This window comes from Leucoraja erinacea, chromosome 2 (genome assembly GCF_028641065.1).
Source record: "Leucoraja erinacea ecotype New England chromosome 2, Leri_hhj_1, whole genome shotgun sequence".
In the NCBI taxonomy this organism is placed as follows: Eukaryota; Metazoa; Chordata; class Chondrichthyes; order Rajiformes; family Rajidae; genus Leucoraja; species Leucoraja erinaceus.
In genome coordinates, this window is record NC_073378.1 from 16,314,839 (window position 1) to 16,335,785 (window position 20,947).

At 45.0% G+C, this 20,947-nt stretch overlaps 1 protein-coding gene across 4 annotated transcripts in view; it reads left to right on the plus strand.

Moving 5' to 3' along the window:
• Positions 1–20,947, plus strand: part of LOC129707203 (protein adenylyltransferase SelO-like) — a 78,389-nt gene that overhangs the window by 41,801 nt on the left and 15,641 nt on the right. For all 4 annotated transcript variants that reach the window (XM_055652057.1, XM_055652048.1, XM_055652042.1 and 1 more), the window contains 3 exons: positions 1,226–1,355; positions 8,690–8,734; positions 16,894–16,975. In XM_055652057.1, coding sequence (XP_055508032.1) covers positions 1,226–1,355; positions 8,690–8,734; positions 16,894–16,975 — 257 coding nt within the window. The remainder of the gene's footprint in view (positions 1–1,225; positions 1,356–8,689; positions 8,735–16,893; positions 16,976–20,947) is intronic.

A 20,947-nucleotide genomic window follows, 5' to 3' on the forward strand; every position in this document is an offset into this window, starting at 1 on the left:
GAAATGTCTCTTTGCCTAGCACTGAGATGAGCAAAAAACCGTTTTCACCCAGAGTTGTGAATTTGTGGAATTCTCTGCCACAGAAGGCAGTGGTCTCGTCTCCTTCAGCAGCACCTGGGTCTCCCTTCCTGAGCTCAGACACCCACTTATCCTCACCTCATCTACGCTCACTTCCCCTCACCTACACACCTCCACCTCAACTAATCCCCTCACCTCACTAAATACCTCACTACCAAACTTCTCCTCACACCGAAACCTTGCCTCGACTAAACCGTACCTCACTAAACCTCACCCCTCAAATAAACCTCACACCTCACCTCATACCTTAACCCCGCCTCAATTTAACTAAACCTCCCACCTCACATCTAATCCACGCCTTGGCTAATTGCCGCCTCTCTCCCGCTCCCGTTATTTATAGCCCTCGGCCGTGGCGGCATCTCACGTGAGCGGAACGGCTCCAACCAGGGGGGCGGGGCTGAGAGCGGCGCAGGCGCAGGCGCATTGCCCGAGAGAACCGGTGATAGGGGAGGGGCAGACGTTGACCCTGTACCCCACCCCCCCGCAGGAGAGGCGGCGATTAGTCGAGGCGGGGATTATGTGTGAGGAGGGAGATTTAGTCGAGGTGATGTTTAGTGTGTTGAGGTTTAAGTGTGAGGTGAAGTTTAGTCAAGGCGAGGGGTTTAGTCGAGGTGAAAAATCAGATTCATTTCTAGGAAAGCAAAAAAAACCGAAGAATATCTGGACTAAAGTTGCTTCTGGGACCCCTCCAGGATTAGGGGCCCTGAAGCTTAAGATTCATTCGTTTCATAGTAAATCCACCCCTGCTAATATTACAGTAGGTTTTGGATCCCTCCCTCAGTTTAGGAATCCAGATAAGTGACAATTGTCGAACTTGAGCAGAAAAATGTGCCCATGTGTGTCTTGACAATGTGTTACCAGCAAGTTTTCTCTGACTACAGATATGTTTTCTTGATCGGGAGGGGGAGAGGGGAGAGAATTTGAAAAAAACTTTAGAATGAAGTTCAACAAACTTATTGGAAGAGTTTATGCAATATAGAATTGGAAGGATGGACGTTATAAATTTGAATGGTTCTACATTGGAAAGTCAAGGGAATATTCTTTTTCAGCTTAATTGAGACTGAAATTGGGGGAAAGTATGTTGTTTTATTATTAATTCTGTTTCTGTCAATATCCATGCAAACAGATTTAAATATTTTCTTGCCAGATTTTGTGCCAAATACATCGGATGATGAAGGCCGGTACAAGATAGGGAACCAAGCCAATGTTGGAAGATATAATCTTGATAAATTGAAGAAAGCTTTAAATCCTTTATTGGAGCCTCAGCAGCAATTGTTGTGAGTAGTGCTTACTGTTATCTTTATTCTGTGCCATGTAACTGCTAAATGTGCAGGGTTTGGTTTGTTTTCCTGGCCATAATTAAGTATGCCATAAGTGATTAGCTAATCTAATCTGGTTTTAAAATGAAGCACCAAGATGTGATAACACACTGCACTGCCTGAGTATTATAATTGGGAACAATCTGTTTATTTTGAAAAAGTATTTGTAAACACAGTGATGACTTTAATAGATTGTCAACCATTAGTTTAAAACCACAAGTTTTTTTTGGATGGTTCTCCTATCATGGTTAATAGCCAACAAAAAGTATAGTTTGCATTTATGTAGTATCTTTAATGTAGTATAAACTTCCAAGTTTTTTCACAAGAAATTATCAGACCAAATCAAGTTTACCAAAGAGTTAGAAGGATAGTGACAAAAAGAGATATATATTAAGGGACATCTTAATAGAGGAGGAAAAGCTGATGAAGGCATAAGGCTTGGGCAGCAGGAGGCAAAGCCATCTATGTGGAATAAAATAATTATTAGAAATGTAAGTTAAAGATTGGTAGATATGATGTTGAGGGAATTACAGAGACGTGGCTGCAAGAGGGTCGGAGTTGGGACAAAAAGGGAGCAAAGCAGAAAAGTAAGAACTATAGGCCGGTTAGTCTGACTTTGGTGGTTGGTAAGATTTTAGAGTCCATTATAAAAGATGAGGTTACAGAGTACTTAGATAAAATAGACCGGTCTGCATAGCTTTGTGAAGGGGAGGTCTTGCTTGACAAATTTGCTGGTGTTCTTTGAAGAATTAAATAACAGCACAGACAAAGGAGTCAGTAGATGTTGTTTAATTAGATTTTCAGGAAGCCTTTGATAAGGTGCCACATGTGAGGCTGCTAAGGAAGATGAGAGCCGATGGTATTAAAGGGCAGATGCCAGCATGGATAGCAGGTTGGCTAGATGGCAAAGTGGCAATAAAAGGGGCTTATTCTGGTTGGCTGCCAGTGATTAGTGGAGTTCCGCAGCGGCTGTGGCCGCTAATCTTCACATAGAAACAGAAAATAGGTGCAGGAGGCCATTCGGCCCTTCGAGCCAGCACCTCCATTCAATGTGATCATGGCTGATCGTTGTATATTAATGATTAGGACAAGGGGATTGAAGGCTTTGTGGCAAAGTTTGCAGATGATACAAAAATAGATGGAGGGGCACATAATGTAGAAAAACAGGAACTCTGCAGAAGGACTTGGACAGGTTGTGAAAGTATATATTAATAATAATAATAATAACTTTATTTGTTAAGCACCTTAAAAACAACCAAAGCTGACCAAAGTGCTGTACAGAAAAAAGAAAACAAGCAAGACATCATAAAACAGGCAGAACAACAGAACATACAACTAACACGAGGCGCATAAATTACATACAAAAATCCAAACAATAAATTAAAAAAAAAACATAAAACACAAGTACGAACAACGCAGCAAAACCAAGCAAATAAAGTTAATAAACAATTCAACACCTCACTGGTCTACAAAGGCCATGGAGAATAGATATGTCTTCAGGAGTGATTTAAAAACAGCTAGAGAAGGGGCCTGTTTAACGTGCAGAGGCAATTCATTCCACAATCTCGGAGCCGACACAGCAAAGGCACGGTCCCCTCTGAGCTTCCGCTTAGTCTTTGGCTCAATCAGGAGCAGCTGATCATCTGACCTGAGAGAGCGGGAGGGCGAATAAGGGTGAAGAAGCTCAGATAGGTAGGACGGGGCAAGACCACTTAGGGATTTAAAAGTAAATAAAAGAATTTTAAAACGAATCCTATACTGAATAGGCAGCCAGTGGAGAGAGGCCAAAAGGTGAGAAACATGATCATGCTTTCGTGTGCCAGTCAAGAGACGAACAGCTGCATTCTGTACCATCTGGAGACGGGCGATGGAGGACCGACTAACCCCCAGATACAGTGCATTGCAGTAATCCAGCCGGGTGGTAACAAAGGCGTGGATTACCGTCTCAAAGTGCTGCCTTGACAAAATCGGCTTTATTTTTGCCAGCTGCCTCAGATGGAAAAAACCAGATTTAACAACAGCCCTTACCTGACAGTCAAATCTAAGCTCAGGGTCCACTTTAATCCCCAGGTTCGTGATGTTAGGTTTGAGATATGCAGACAAAGAGCCTAGATCAACAGGGGGGGGCCCAGAGGTGCCACCAAAGATCATTACCTCTGTCTTGTCATCATTAAATTTTAAAAAGTTCAGTGACATCCAGGCCTTTATGTCACTGAGACACTCAAGCAAGAGCCCGACAGAGTGTACACCCCCTTTTCCCAGAGGCACATAAAGCTGACTGTCATCAGCATAAAAGTGGAATGAAATCCCGTGCTTCCTAAGGATGGAACCGAGTGGGAGCAAATAGAGTGAAAAGAGGAGAGGGCCAAGAACTGAGCCCTGTGGGACTCCACACGAGAGAGGAGCTGAGGAGGATACAGAGTCCCCAAGGCTGACACAAAAAGTTCGATCAGCCAAGTACGACCTGAACCACTCCAGTGCTATGCCCCTGATACCCACTCACTGCTCCAAACGGGAGATCAAAATTTCATGATCCACTGTGTCAAAGGCAGCTGACAAATCTAAAAGCACGAGGACAACACAGTCACCTTGATCAGTAGCCAAAAAAATATCATTAAAAACCCTCAAAAGGGCCGATTCTGTGCTGTGCCGGGACTTAAAACCGGACTGGAAAACCTCCAAAACGTCATGTTCCTCCAAAAAGGCCATCAATTGCCTGTGCACGATCCTCTCTAGGACTTTTGATAAAAAAGGCAGTTTGGAGATAGGCCTGAAATTCCCAAGAACTGCAGGGTCAAGAGCAGGTTTCTTAATCAGGGGTTGTACTACTGCATGTTTAAAAAGCGCAGGAACAACACCCGAGGACAAACTGCTATTAACGACAGCGATAACAGATGGTCCTACAGTGGGCAACACCTCCTTAAACAGCCGAGGAGGAACAGCATCATTCGGAGAACCTGAGGGCTTTGAACGACCAACAATCTCATGCAAAAAGGAGAGAGACACCGGCTTAAAATGATCAAATACAGCCATGCATGGAACAGATACCGAGGGGTCATAAGCAGATGGTGGGATTAGAGCTCTAATCATAGCGACCTTATCAACAAAAAAGCGGAGGAAGTTCTCACACACAGCAGGGGACGCCTCCATACAGACTGCCTGCGGGGCATTAAGAACTGTGTTAATGGTGTTAAACAAAACACGAGGGCTGCGGCAGTCAGAGAGGATAATACCTGAGAAATGTTTCCTCTTAGCAGCTTTCACAACTTTCTGATAATGACACCAACTCTCCCTCAACATTTGAAATGACACCTGCAGTTTGTCTTTCTTCCACTTCCGCTCAGCTCTACGACACTCGCGCCTGACAGCACGAGTCGTGTCATTCATCCAGGGCTCAAATTTAGTTTTAGGCTGCCTGAACTTCAATGGAGCCACAGTGTCCAAAACAGTCTGGCAGGTGGAGTGAAGCCATGAGCTAAGCTCCTCTGTATCACACACAGACTCAGGAACGATGGAGTTCAGAGCAAAAGCAGCCGAGAACTGAACAGCAGTGGAGGGGCTAACAACACGACAGTGCCGAGCAGGAGCGCGAGGTCGAACTGCAGTAGGTGCAATAATAACCTCAAATAACACAGGCATATGGTCGGAAAACACGGCATCACAAATCACTAGATTAGAAACGGGCAAACCGTATGATAGAACAAGATCGAGTGTGTGACCATGCTCTTGTGTGGGCCCGGACACAGATTGTACAAGACTAAATGAATCAATGAGATTCAAAAAGTCCTTTGCCATAGGCTTTTCAGGACAACACACGTGAACATTAAAATCCCCTACAATAAGTACACGGTCATATCTAGGCATGATTTCAGCCAGGAAAATAGAAAAGTCATTTAAAAAGTCCTTATTATACTTTGGAGGCCGATAGACCAGAGCACACAACACTGTGTTAGAGCCAACCAGCTCAAACAAACTTAATTCAAAACTTGCTAAAGAGGATGAAAGCAATAGCTGTTTACATTTAAAATGACTCCTAAAGACAGTAGCTAGTCCTCCACCTCTGCCCGACGTCCGCGGGGAGTTAAGATAGCAGCAATCAAGGGGTAACATCTCAGCAAAAGCGCTGGACTCACCAACACCCAGCCATGTCTCAGTTACACAGAGGAGATCTAACCCTCTGGATTCAAAAAAATCTTTCAAAATAAAAGTCTTGTTCACCAGCGACCTAGCGTTCACCAGGGCAATCTTGACAGGAACAGGCTGGTCCACGGCGTCCGATGTCAGGGGAGCCCGGCACAAGGGCCGCAAGTTGAGGAGATTTAAACCACGCCTGCGGGGTCGAGGAGAGGAGGGGCCACAAGGGAGGAGCAGTTCTTCCGGGCCAACGGCAGGCAGCAGGCAGCAGCCATCAGGGTCCAACGAGCGTCGAGGAAGAATAAGAGAACGACCAATCCCACTCCAGGAAGACGCAGGTAAACTCGCCAGACAAGCCTTCAGCCTCACCAACCGGCCGCCGCGTTTACCCCGGCGACGTTTACGCTTACGCCGAGGAAGTGGAGCCAGGACAAGGCAAAGGCGAGTCGGGGCCCTTGCCAGAAGAGGGGGTAACGTACCGCGGCCACCACCAGTCAAGTCCACTGAACAAAGATCCAGCAGAGTTTGGCGATCATAGACCAACAGAGAGTCGACATCCAGGGTAAGAATGGAAACAATTACAAACAGCACACACAATTCCGGGAGCAACTGACGGCAGGCCACACACACCGGCGCCATCTTGGAACGGAATTGTGAGCAATTGTGGGCCGCATATCTGAGAAAGGAGAAGGTCCCGACGAGGTTTACAAGAATGATCCCAGGAATTAGTAGGTTAACTGATGATGAGCGTTTGGCGGCACTGGGCCTGTACTCGCTGGAGTTTAGAAGAATGAGGGGGGACCTCATTGAAACGTACAGAAGAGTGAAAGGCTTTGATAGAGTGGATGTGGAGAGTGTTTCCACTACTGGGAGAGTCTGGGGCTAGAGGCCATAGCCTTAGAATTAAAGGACGTTCTTTTAGGAAGGAGATGAGGAGAAATGTCTTTAATCAGAGGGTGGTAAATCTGTGGAACTCTTTGCCACAGAAGGCTGTGAAGGCCAATTCAGTGGATATTTTGAAGGCAGAGATAGTACAGGTGTCAGAGGTTATGGGGAGAAGGCATGAGAATTTGGTTAGGAGGGAGAGACATATCAGCCATGATTGAATGGCAGAGTAGACTTGATGGGCCGAAAGGCCTAATTCGACTACTATTCCTTATGACCTACTGGTAAGCATTTGCTCCTCATGAATGTTCCAAAAGTTAGCATATTTCATTTTAATTCTGAGTACATTAATTACTAACTGATTTCCTGTTAATTATATCATCAACCCAATGCTTGTTTTCTTTATCCCAAGAAAGCATACACATATGTTTACAAAACATTTTCTTTGATGTGCGTTTTTATTTTAAGTACCCAAATTTCAGACGATGAGCTTCTAAATATTGAATTATTAAATGTAATTTTCATTTCCTACAGTGCATTGCAAGCAAACAGAAAATACTGCATCTTGTTATCTGAGTTATAAAGAGCAACAAAACCATTTTCTAAGTAACCAGATGAATATCTACCGCATTTTAAAAAAACGTACATTCATGATGCAGTTTGCCTAGAATGTTTGTTCATACTGACTTCTTTATTTCTGCTCCTTTTTTTGAATTGACACTGATAAAATTGATGTTTTTTAAAAATGTTTTACATACACTTTTGGGAAAATGATATTTGCTTGTATTGCCAAATTACTTACATAAACTGTTATCAGATAATTAAAAATAGGATAATTAGAGAATATAAACACAATTAGACAAAGTCAACATGGATTTCCAAAGAGAACCATGGAATCCAAGATATGACTGATAGAATAGATATTGAAGAAGAACAGTGGGTTTGATGTATTTAGATTTTCAGAAGTCCCACTTTAAAGGGCAAAATTAAAGCATTGGGAATAATATATTGACATGAGAATAGAATAGAATAGTTTCTTTATTGTCATTGTAACATGAACCATGTACAACAAAATTTAAAAATGTCAGCCAGTCAGTGCACCATTCAAACATTTCTAAAAGCTAACAATACATACAAGGTAAAATATTTAAAAAAGATAAACAACTAAAATAAATATCATGAAAATAGCACGCATAAACACCCAACCCTACATCCTTCTGTCGATTTCACAGTGTACCACAGTCCCTTAGTATGTATCGCCCCTGCGTTCCTTGGCGGCTACATTTAGTGCCTTTATAGCAGTGGGGTAAAAACTGTTTTTAAGTCTGTTTGTCCTTGTCCTTGTAGATCTGTACCGTCTGCCTGACGGCAACAGTTCAAACAGGGAGTGTCCGGGGTGGACTGAAAAATCTGACTGAAAAATGGACAGAAAAATCAGTCAGTCACGAAACAATGTAGCAATAATGGCTAGTCAGGAGCAGCAGGGATCAATGTCTGGGCACCAGTTATTCATAATACATATCACTGATTTGCCTGGGGGGTGGAATGTAATGTCTCAAATTTGACAATGACACCAAACCGGTTTGGATTGAAAATTGTATGTAAAGACGGTTCAAGGCTATTTAGACAAACTGAGGGCAAATATATGGTAGATGTTATCCACGTTGAAACAAAAAAAAAACACAGAGCATTAGAGTATTATTTAAGCAATGATGGGTTAGAAAATGTGAATGCATTAAGGAAACTGGACACTCCATTTCAAATTTCTTATGCAGAATTTTCCTCATTCAATTAAATATCAAGAACAGTAGGAGCAGTTACAAGTAACCCCACTATTTCACCAGGGAGGAGAGAGCAAAGAAAGAACAATAAATTAGTCAGTCTGTCATCATAGTTAGGGTAATTATTGGAAAAGATTATTAAGATAGTGGAAGCAGGACAACATTCTTCCAGGTTTGAGTGATGGAGCTAATTGCCCTGGCTGAGATATTTAGAACTCTGGTCACAGTTTTGAAACAAGGACACGAGAAGTGATAGGTAAATCTATGGAATTTGGGAGAGGATTGTGGAAGCTCGATTATTGAATATGTTGAAGATAGAGACTGATAGATAGTTATATGATCAAATGAATTTTGTCTTGTTGAAGAAGAATGGCAGTGCAAGAACATGGGGGTCCCATCTGCTTCTATTTCATATGTTCAACTCGCACCAGGTACCAAACCCTCTATTTGGAAATATTTTTACAGTTTTCTTAATTTCTGGTTGATTTCTAGAGCAGAACAAATATTGAAAGGATATCCTGGCCTTTATCAGGCAAAGTAAGTTATATTTTCATTACATTTATCCCATTTATCTATGCTTGAGATGTTTTTGTACATTAGTTAATTGAGCTGTTATGTTGGTAGATGAAAGTACACAGAGTGGCAGTGAACTTGCATGTATTTAGTTCTTCACCAGTTCTAAAATCCGAAAACACCCCCACACCAATTAATTACTTCTGAGTGAAGTCACCGCCAAATTGGTAAATAGTGAATATTCATGCATCATGCCGTATAACTCAGAACGAGAATTAACCTTTAAGTTAGCTCACTAGATCGTCAATTAATATTTGGCATGCCACTAAAAAAAACATCCTGAATTTACAGAAGATTTTACTTTGAGTGCATCAGGCCTGAGAAGTTTCTCTCTCTCTCATGCATTTAAATGTTATTCAGGATTACCTGTTCACATTTTCGAGTAGGATGCAAACCAAAGCTCTCTAATTTTGAAACCTTTCCCTTTCCCCGACTCTAGTCTCAAGAAGAGTCTCGGCCCGAAACGTCACCCATTCCTTCTCTCCAGAGATGCTGCCTGTCCCACTGAGTTACTTCAGCATTTTGTGTCTATCTTTGACATAATGTAGAGACAGCTAAGTCAAAGTCAAAGTCAATTTTATTCGTCGCGTGCACCCGAAGGTGCAGTGAAATGAATTTGCCAGCAGCGATACACTTAAAAAGAACACACAATACACGATACAATTTAACACAAACATCCACCACAGTATTCTTCACTGCGGTGGAAGGCAACGAAGTTCAGTCAGTCCTCCTCCTTGTTCACCCGTGGTCGGGGCCATGAACCCTCCGTAGTCGCTGCAATGGACGGCCCGATGTACAGGCCCTCTCGTCGGGATGATTGAAACTCTGATGTCGGGACGGTCGACACACTCCACGGCTTGGAGCGCCCGAATCGGCACTTTCCAACCGGAGACCACGGCTTCAGGATGTTATAGGCCGCAGGCCAGCGGTCGAAGCTCTTCTCTGGCTATGCCCAAGTACCGGATGGTAAGTCCCCGCCACGCCCGTGGCTAGAAGCTCCGCAGACCACAGCCCCATGATGCCAAAGTCATCAGGCCAGTGATCGGAGCACTCCTCTCTAGCGACCCCCGGCAAGGGTTCGCCTGCTCCGCGATGAAAAAGTCCACACTGCGCCCGCTGCTGAAGCTCTGGGCCCGACTCCGGGAGAGCCAGCTCCAATCCAAGCTGTTAGGCCGCGAGATGGCGACATGGAAAAAGTCGCCTCTCTGTCGAGCAGGCGACCGAAAGCAGTTCCCCCATTTACCCTCTCCACCACCGCCCACTCAAGACACACCAAGAGACACCCTCAAAGGAACGGAAAGCTATTAAATAAATTCCAGTGAATTTGAACAGAACAGTTTAGAGTTCAGTCTAAAGAAGGGTTTCGGCCCTAAACGTCACCTATTTCCTTCGCTCCATAGATGCTGCTGCACCCGCTGAGTTTCTCCAGCATTTTTGTGTACCTTCGATCTTCCAGCATCTGCAGTTCCTTCTTGAACAGTTTAGAGACCAGATCTAGTTTTGAACTGGCACTGTGTGCTTTGTACTGTCTCAAGTTGAACTTTATTGAGCGGAAGAGAACAAATTTGTACTGTGGTTGTAGTGAAACAAGATTTTAAAATAAATGTTAACTTTTCACTCCTTGATATTTGCAGCACAGCATAATAGTGTGTTATGACATTTTTCTAAGTGGTCATTGTGTACCAGGGTCTGAAAAATACCACATAGAAGATTGATTTTTCAAGAAGACAGTGGAAAATGGCTAGGATTTTTCCACAGCTCCCATTTCATTGTGCAAGTGCATAAAGTGATGGCAAAGTATTTTGTAAGCAAATATAGTTAAAATGAAATTTTAAGGCAATAGTTGAACTAAAAACACTTTCAGAATTTGGATAAAATGTCACACTATGTTGCTTTCCAATAAATGTTTTTTTTTTGAGGCCAATGACTCAGCCAGGTTACTTTGCAAAATTTGAAGGTCATGGTAACCACAAGCAATTGCTCTGCAGATTTATTATGAGCTGCAAGTAGAAGGAGATTGAAGCCAAATGTCCTCAGATTTTATTATAAGTTGCCAATAGTGCCTCAAACATTATGGATGACTTTCAACAGGTAATTAATAATAATAATAATAACTTTATTTATAAAGCACTTTTAGGCAACATCAGTTACCACAAAGTGCTGTACATGGGAAATCACAAAAAGTTATCACAAATTACTAAAATCATTAAGACGACAGGACTATAAAAACAGTAAAAAATTAAAAGACATTAAAAGCACTAAAACAGGAACAATGTCTCAGCCAGTGTCGAAAGCCAGTGAATAAAAGTGCGTTTTTACAATACAATACAAATTTATTATCATTTGAGCCCCAGTGAGACTCAAACGAAATGTTGTTTCCACAGCCATACAAACAAAGACACTGTCTTACAGACATACACATAATTAAATTCACACAAACATCCATCACAGTGAAGCCACTGTGATGGAAGGCAAGTCTTTTCTCTCCCCTGTTCTCCATGTCTCTCCCGATGTCCAAGCCCCAGGCGGGCGATGATGAGTCCCACGGCCATTTTAGGCCGCGCGGGGCGATGTACGGCCCTGCTCCCGGTCTGAAAGTCACAATGTTGGAGCCCCCGGCGGGCGCTGGAATGTCCCACGGCCATGAAGCCGTGCCGGGTGATGTACGGCCCCGCTCCGGGTCGTTCCAACCCCGTGACACCGGCTGGAGAAGTCGCGTTGCGGGAGCTCCGGGAAGCGGTCTCTCTCTCTCCTCCCAGACCCGCGAGCTCCCGATGTCCCAGTCCACCGGACCTGCGGCTGCGTTGCTGGAGCCTCCGAGCCCCAGGAGTCGAGTCGCAGCAGCGAGTCACCGCCGCTCCCCACGCTCCGAGGCCGGCCACCCCCGACGATGGTGAGTCCGCAGATCCGCAGCTCCGCAGCCTCCCGAGCCCCCGGCTCGTTCAGGCTGGAGGCCGCTCCACGGTGCTAGGCCCCAACGACAGCCGAGACCCGACAGGGAAAAAGTCGGGTCTCCCGGACAGGGAAGAGATTTAAAACAGTTTCCCCCCCTCCCCCCCCCCCCGCCCCCCACATTTACACATTTAAAAATACTATTAAAAAACACCAAACACTACATTTAACTAGACAAAAAATAAAAAAAGACAGACAGTCTTTAGGGAGGATTTAAAGATGGACAGTGAAGGGGCCTGTCTGATCTGCAGCGGCAAGGTGTTCCAGAGTGCCGGGGCAGCAACAGAAAAGGCTCTATCCCCTCTGAGCTTCCGCTTAGACCTTGGTACCTCAAGGAGCAGCTGATCCGCTGACCTGAGGCACCGGGTAGGAGCATATAGGTGGAGCAGCTCAGAGAGGTAAGGCGGGGCGAGGCCATTCAAAGATTTAAAAACAAATAAAAGAATTTTAAAATGAACTCGAAAGTGCACTGGAAGCCAGTGAAGGGAGGCCAAAATTGGCGTAATGTGCTCCCTCTTTCGAGTTCCGGTTAAAAGGCGAGCGGCAGCATTTTGGACCAACTGGAGACGAGCCAACGAAGCTCGCGAGACTCCAGTGTAGAGCGCATTACAGTAATCCAGCCGAGATGAAATAAAGGCGTGAATTACTGTTTCAAAATGCTGCCGCTCGAGAATAGGCTTCACCTTTGCCAGCTTCCTTAGGTGAAAGAAGCTGGACTTAACCACTGCGCCTATTTGCTTATCTAATTTAAAATCACTGTCCATCATAAAACCCAGGTTTAAAACTGTTGGCTTTACAAACACTGCAAGTGGACCCAAGTCAACAGAGGGAGGTTCACGGCAGCCATTAGGGCCGAACAAAATCACTTCTGTCTTTTTTTCGTTAAGTCCCAGAAAGTTTAAGGCCATCAAGGACTTAATGTCCTCAAGACAAGACAGAAGTGATTTTAGGGAATAATTATCTTCTTTCCTGAGTGGCATGTACAACTGGCTATCATCCGCGTAAAAGTGAAAGGAGATGCCATGCCTTCTTAAAATTGAGCCCAGTGGAAGTAGATAAAGGGAGAAAAGCAGGGGGCCTAAAATTGAGCTCTGTGGAACCCCATATGCCAAGGGAGCAGAGGAGGATTCAAGGCCACCAAGGCTTACACGCATGGTTCTATCTGCCAGATAGGACCTGAACCATCCCAGGGCACTGCCACAGATGCCCACTTGTTGCTGTAATCGGGAAATTAATATTCCATGGTCCACAGTGTCGAAGGCGGCAGATAGGTCCAGCAAGACAAGAACCACATAATTACCGGAGTCGTTTGCCAGGAGGATGTCATTAGAGACCCTTAGCAAAGCCGACTCTGTGCTATGCATAGCCTTGAAACCAGACTGAAAGACCTCCCGGATGTTGTGCTCATCCAGGAAGAGTTTCAGCTGGGCATAAACTACTTTCTCCATGATTTTCGAGATAAATGGCAGCTTGGAGATTGGCCTAAAATTGGCCAGAACAGTCTGGTCCAGACCAGGTTTCTTGAGTAGTGGTTGCACTACAGCATGTTTAAATTTTACGGGGACAACCCCAGAAGACAAGCTACTGTTTATGATGGCGAGGACCGAATGCCCTATGCTCGGGAAGACCTCTTTAAAAAGAAGAGGAGGGACAGCATCACATGGGGAACCCGACGGCTTGATATGGATAACCACATCCTCTAGACCTGACAGCGTCAGGGGAACAAACGTATCAAATGCCACCCGGCAAGGGGCCAGAACAGGTGGGTCTGAGGCACGAGCTGAGATAAGAGCCCTAATAGAAACAACCTTGTTTATAAAGAAGTGAAGGAAGTCGTTGCACAATTCGGGCGATGCTTCCAGGCAGACAGGCTGTGGGGCATTTAAAACAGAATCAATAGTTTTGAATAACGCACGTGGATCGTGGCGCTTAGACACTATTATATTAGAGAGATAATATCTTTTTGCCTCTTTAACAGTATTTTGGTAGTTTCACCAGCTGTCCTTTAGGATTTGCGATGAAACCTCTAGCCTGTCCTTCTTCCACATTCGCTCAGCTCTGCGACACTCCCGTCGAGCTGTACGAGTTGCGTCACAGAACCAGGGCTCGGGTTTAGCTCTGGGTTGCAAAGTTTTTAATGGGGCCACAGAGTCGAGAATAGTTCTACAGGAAGAGTGGAACCAAGAACTAATCTCCTCCGTACCGATGGAAATGGACGCAGAGGGGGCACAGAGCTGATTGAAGGCGGTAGAGAACTGGCCAGCAGTACAGGGGTTAATGGTCCGACAGCGCCGAGCAGACGCAACAGGTCTAACTGCAGCACTGGAGAAACCAACATCAAATATTACCGGCATGTGATCAGAAAACATACTGTCACAGACCTCCAAGTTTAACACAGGCAAACCATAAGATAATACAAGGTCCAATGTATGTCCCTGTTCGTGTGTGGGACCAGACACACACTGTGCAAAATTAAAAGAATCAATAAGATTTAAAAAGTCCTTCGTCAACGGTTTATCGGGACAGCACACGTGAATATTAAAGTCCCCAACCAAGAGGATACGGTCATAGTTGGGTATAATCCCAGCTAGAAACTCAGAAAAGTCACTCACAAAGTCCTTATGGTATTTGGGGGGTCTGTAGATGACACCACACAGCACCGTGCCAGGGCGACCCACCTCAACCAAAGTAGCTTCAAAGCTGGAAAAAGTTGATAACGTAGTGCACTGTTTGCATTTAAAATTGCTTTTAAAAACGACTGCAGTTCCACCGCCACGGCCCGACATCCGCGGCGTGTTGAAATAGGAGCAGCCCGCCGGTAGAAGTTCAACAAAAGTACTGGACTCACCAGGACCGATCCAAGTCTCTGTCACCCAGAGGAAGTCCAGGTCTCGGGAGAGGAAGAAATCCCTCAAGTTTTATTAGCCAGCGATCTGGCATTCACCAGGCCAACCCGGGAAGGGGATGGACTCTTTAGGTCTGCAGAACTGGAAGCCCGGGGCAGTGTCCGCAGGTTCCGGGTGTTCACCCCGCGATGGCGAGGCCGAGGGGAGCAGGGGGAGCGGAAAAGGTCCCGCTGCAGCCTCAGATCGTATCCGAGAGGGTGGGGGGGGAGAAGGGGGGAGAAAGGAACAGCCTGAAGCAGCCGGTTCACCTGGTGGCTGCCCCCCTCCCCTCCAAGGCGGCGCGTCGGGCCAGTTTTCCAGGCCGCAGCAGGTAGGCAGCGCTCTGTATCTTCCGGGAGGGGATGGTCCGGTGGCAGCTGAGAAGCGCCAGGCAAGAGACCTCGTAAAAGCGGGCTCACCTGGTGGCTGCCCCCCTCCCCTCCGAGGCGGCGCGTCGGGCCCGTACTCCGGGCCGCAGCAAGTAGGCAGCGCTCTGTATCTTCCGGGAGGGGATGGTCCGGTAGCAGCTGAGGAGCGCCGGGCAACAGACCCCCCAAAAGCGGGCTCACCTGGTGGCTGCCCCCCTCCCCTCCGAGGCGGCGCGTCGGGCCAGTTTTCCGGGCCGCAGCAGGTAGGCAGCGCTCTGTATCTTCCGGGAGGGGATAGTCCGGTGGCAGCTGAGGAGCGCCGGGCAGCAGACCCCGTAGAAGCGGGCTCACCTGGTGGCTGCCCCCCTCCCCTCCGAGGCGGCGCGTCGGGCCAGCTCTCCGGGTCGTGGCAGGCAGGCAGCGCTCTGTGCCCTCTGGAGGTTGAGGAACCCCGGGCTGGAGACCCCGAAAACGAAGTCCACAGAGAAGTCGCCGACAAGGGAGCCGCTGACGGCTGCGCCCGGGCGCATCCAGCCTAAAACTCACCAGACGACCGCTGCGCTTTCCACGGCGTCGGCGACGCTTCCTTCGAGGCCAGGCCCAGTCCAGGTGGGTCGGGGCTCCAGATAAAAACGGGGGCAAGGCGCTATGTTCATATTCATGGTAGACAAACGTACCGACATTATGTCGAAGGTCTAAAAGGGAATGACGGTCGTACACCAGCAGAGACTTCAGCTGTATAGTGCAAAAGAAAAACACCAAACACAGACAGAGCGACAGACGAGCAGCCACACACACCAGCGCCATCTTGTTGTCCTCAGTAACCACTTTCAGGGGAACATGGAAGAAAGCCACAAACAAAATCTGTTTTTTAAAAAAAGTCTCATTATCCCCTATTTGTTTAGACTTCAGATGCAGTTTTAAAAGGTCCTAAAATTTTATTAGAGTCACATTTTTTTATCCTTTTGTTCCACTTTCCTACTGATCTTTCACCTCGCCTTTGTTAAAAGCAATTTTTTTTGATGCTACTAATCTACTATAAGAAACATAAAGGGGCTGTCCCACTGCGGCTACATAATCTGCGAGTTTAGAAGAGTTTGCCTTCAACTCAAACTCGCAGCATGGCCGACACGTGGTCCTACAAGGTCCTATGAGGTCACTGGAACTCTCTTTCATGCTCGAGGGAAGTTCCCGCATACCCGCGCCCTCAGTTTGGTCGAGGACCTCTCCCCCCCCCCTCACTCCTCCCCCCCCCTCTCTCTCTCCCCCTCTCTCTCTCCCCCTCTCTCCCCCCCCCCCCCCCTCCTCCCCCTCCCTACCATTCTCTCTCCCCCCCCCCCCCCACCCGCTCTCTAAAGGACTTACCGTACGTACACTGTGCAGCTGTCTTTTACCTTCCTGTTCATCGCGGGTGTGGGTGTTCAAATGACTTTTTTCATAATCCTACAGATATCAATATTTCTAAGTGATGGAAAGAATTTAAGTCCATCTCCTCTAAATCTGTGGAATTCTCTGCCTCAGAGGGCGGTGGAGGCAGGTTCTCTGGATGCTTTCAAGAGAGAGCTAGATAGGGCTCTTAAAAATAGCGGAGTCAGAGGATATGGGGAGAAGGCAGGAACGGGATACTGATTGGGGATGATCAGCCATGATCACACTGAATGGCGGTGCTGGCTCAAAGGGCCAATTGGCCTACTCCTGCAACTATTGTATATTGTCTATTGTCTATTTTCTAAACATATTGCATTTTCAGTTCTGGAATAGAAAGTTATTTTATAAAATTTAGACCATTTTACCACAGAGGATTTGTATTGATTCATTTGTTCGAAATTCAACTGGAAAATTTGCCTAAAATATTGACGGGCACATGTATGTAATTAGCACTAACATGACATCCATTTATTTTCAAAATAATTTATAGATTCTTGGAATTATTTAAAGCTAAATTGGGCTTGTCTGGACTTGATGATAGTGATGACTACTTGATTGCATTCTTGATGAAGGTAAGCGTATTATGGCATTGAGATATGATCGTCTTAAGTTTATTGCTTTTCTTTTCATGTATTTGACTATATCAAACTGCCCAACTTGCCAAATTTATTTGCACATCTTTCAGTTCTTTCGCCCCTTGAACTGTCTCACAAGTTTTATTTGATGCAACTTTAACCTCATTCTTATGTATAGTCTTTCTGCTGACTGGTGGATAGCACGTAACAAAAAGCTTTTCACTGTATCTCAGTGCACGTGACAATAAACTGAACTAAACTAAACTAATATCTAACTCCCCACCTTATTTCCACATATAATTGAGTAAAATCATAATATTGTACAGCATAAAAACCTTAGCATCTATGCTGACTATGTTGCATATCTATATTAATCCTACTTACCTGCATTAATTCCATATCCCTTTGTGCATCTGTTCAGAAGCCTCTTAAATGTTACTGATCCTGCCTCCCATCACCTTCTCTGGCAGCTCATACCAGACACCAGCTACTCTTTGTGTGGACATTTTAGCTTATATCCCCTTAAAATCACTTGCTCACATTCTTGTTTTTAACGCATATATAAAAGCATTATGAGCCATAGGATAAACATGGCAATTATTTTGTGCCATAAGATGAATTGCCAGACAACTTATGGCCCAATTAAATGCCCGCTTCAGTTCTATTCTGCCTGGTTTATGTTCTTTAAGGCCCTGTCTGAGCCTTATATATGCTTCCTTTTTCTCTTTGACCAAATTTACACCATTATCTCTCCTTCTTACTGGAATATGCCTGTTCTAAACGCCTTCATCACCATCCTATATATGTGATTTGCCACTTTCAAGAAACTATGTACACACTCCAAGTTGTCTGTGTCATTTCTGCAACATCTGTCTGTGCTGGTTTAACTTCCTAAAATACATCAATGCACACTTGTCCAATTTAAATTCCATCTAACATCCCCTTGCCTACTACATGAGACCATGTCAAAGTCCATGTGGATAACATATACTGCCCTGCCCTTGTCAATCTTCTTCATAACCTCTTCAAAAAAAAAAAAGCCATCAACTTCATGGCATCCCATGCACAAAGCTCTGCTGAGTATCACTAATCAGATCATAGCTTCCCAATGCAATTGAATTCTGTCCCTCAGAATCCTTTCTAATAGTAAGATTAAACGAGAACTTACCAGTTTGAAGTTTGATCTTTATTTTATGAGGAGTTACGATGAGGGAATACGTGAAGAAGGCCCGTTCAGCCGCACGTGTGTCAATCTTCAAAGCAGCGGTGTGAAATCACAGATAATAATAACAGTGACTGAAGTATGATAGTAAGATGAAAGAAGACTAGAACTACCAGATTAGCTTAACGAGGGCTGGGAGCGGAGGGCATGTAATCCCTCATCGTAACTCCTCATAAAATAAAGATCAAACTTCAAACTGGTAGGTTCTCGTTTAATCTTACTATTTTACTTCGGAGTCACGTGAGTGACTACGTGAAGATTTCAAAGCTCTGTGATTTCATGCTGTGAGAAAACAAGTCTACACAACCACAACTGCCTCATTGACAAAATGAGGGAAAACATTCATAATGCATACAGTCATGACATAGATTTAAACATGCTGATGCTGTTAAATAACCAATAACAATAGTCACATCTCTCATCTGGATGGAACCTATAACAGAACATAAAATAAATTGAGAATACCTCTGGTCTGGCAACGGGTTATTATAACATGTTTGAAATATTGTTCGTTTGACCACACTACAACCGTTATGATGTGGTCCAGCGGAACGTAATTAACCCTTGCTGCTGCTGTTATAGCAGCCCTGATGGAGCGAGATCCAGATCAGTATCTACTCCTGCATACCTCAACTCCGTTTTAACACCTGACAAGATCTGAGCAGATAGGTTCTTATAACGTCTTTTGTAACTAACAATCATAGTTAGCTCAGTCTCAAAGGCTCTTGGTGACCTTGACGTATTGTTGTATATGTGTGTCGCCACATAACGAGAAATCCCTGGGTATGTCTTGAGTTATTTTAAGACCCGACACCCCTACTGCTCTGCTTAAATTAATTATAGCATAAAATACTATGCATATATTTGCAGATGTAATCATCCTCTCCTGTCACAATAATGTAGCGAGTGATCTGTTGCGCTAACCAGCATCAGGAGGATAACTACCTCATTCAGATTCAGATTCAACTTTAATTGTCATTGTCAGTGTACAATACAGAGACAACGAAATGCAATTAGCATCTCCCTGGAAGAGCGACATAGAATATGATTTCAATAAATAAATCTATTTACATGTATACAGACATAGTGTTTTTCCTGTGGGAGGAGTGTCCGGGGGTGGGGGGGGGTGATTGGCAGTCACCGAGGTACATTGTTGAGTATTGTGACAGCCGCAGGGAAGAAGCTGTTCCTGGACCTGCTGGTCCAGCAACGGAGAGACCTGTAGCGCCTCCCGATGATAGGAGGGTAAACAGTCCATGGTTGGGGTGAGAGCAGTCCTTGGCGATGCTGAGCGGCCTCCGCAGACAACGCTTGCTTTGGACAGACTCACTGGAGGGGAGCGAGGAACTGGTGATGCGTTGGGCAATTTTCACCACCCTCTGCAGTGCTTTCCGGTCGGAGACAGAGCAGTTGCCATACCATACTGTGATACAGTTGGTAAGGATGCTCTCGATGGTGCAGCGGTAGAAGTTCACCAGGATCTGAGGAGACAGATGGACCTTCTTCAGTCTCCTCAGGAAATAGAGACGCTGATGAGCCTTCTTGATCAGAGTAGAGGTATTGTGGGTCCAAGAGAGGTCATCGGAGATGTTGACCCCCAGGAACCTGAAGCTGGAAACATGTTCCACCTCCGTCCCGTTGATGTGGATGGGGGTGTGCGTGCCGCCCCTAGACTTCCTGAAGTATACAATGAGCTCCTTGGTCTTCTTGGAGTTAAGGGCCAGGTTGTTGTCAGCGCACCATGCTGCTAGGAGCTGGACCTCCTCCCTATAAGCCGACTCATCGTTGTTGCTGATGAGGCCAATCACCGTTGTATCATCTGCATACTTAATGATGGTGTTAGTACCATGTACAGGTGTGCAGTCATAGGTGAAGAGGGAGTAGAGGAGGGGGCTCAACACACATGAGGTCCTAATGAGGTCCGATCAAAGCTAAGAATGTAGCTGGAACCCCCTGGTTCAAATAGTGTTACACAATGTCAATCTCCCATACTGCATTGTAATTGTCCTGGGAAACCTGTGTAACAGATATCCTTTACTAACTCGATATCCGAGGTGAACCCAACAATTTAGACCTCGTTAGCTGCAGTTAGTCTGATGGAAAGCCCCTTGGCACAGTTAATGATCCTATAATTCTATATTGTCAAAGACCATTTAAATGAACTGCAATAACTCAGAATCTGTACCATTTAAAAATCTAACATGAGCATTAAACAAATGTTTCCCATTTCCTGAAGCAGCAAAATACCGCTTTTTGGCACCATTCCAGCACTGTGAATACATCCAAAAATAGGCATGAGAAACCCAAGCCGTAAGCAGTCTATTGAGAATCTGTAGGACATATATTAATTTTATGATGCAACGGCTGATTTTTCAAGCCGCAGGTTGGACCAGCAAATTACGTTTAAATAACCATATAATGTTGCATTATTATTATTATTCCCGACAAATCGGGAATCAAACTGCATAGGCCAATTCCACAGCTGGAACCTAAAGCGACTCTTGATGACTCTATTTCAAGACCCGACTCATAAAACAAATTTGGAGGAAGACATAAAAGACCATTCCTCATGCTTGTAGCGAGAATGTATCTTTCGCCACTGTTATGCCACACATTTTGCAACCTTTAATTAGCATGAAAACAATATATCTATATTCGGTGTTGCATTGAATCAGAATTTCATAAATACTGCGTGGTCCAACACCCATTCTGTGTTGTCATTGATCTGTACTTAATGATACTCCAGT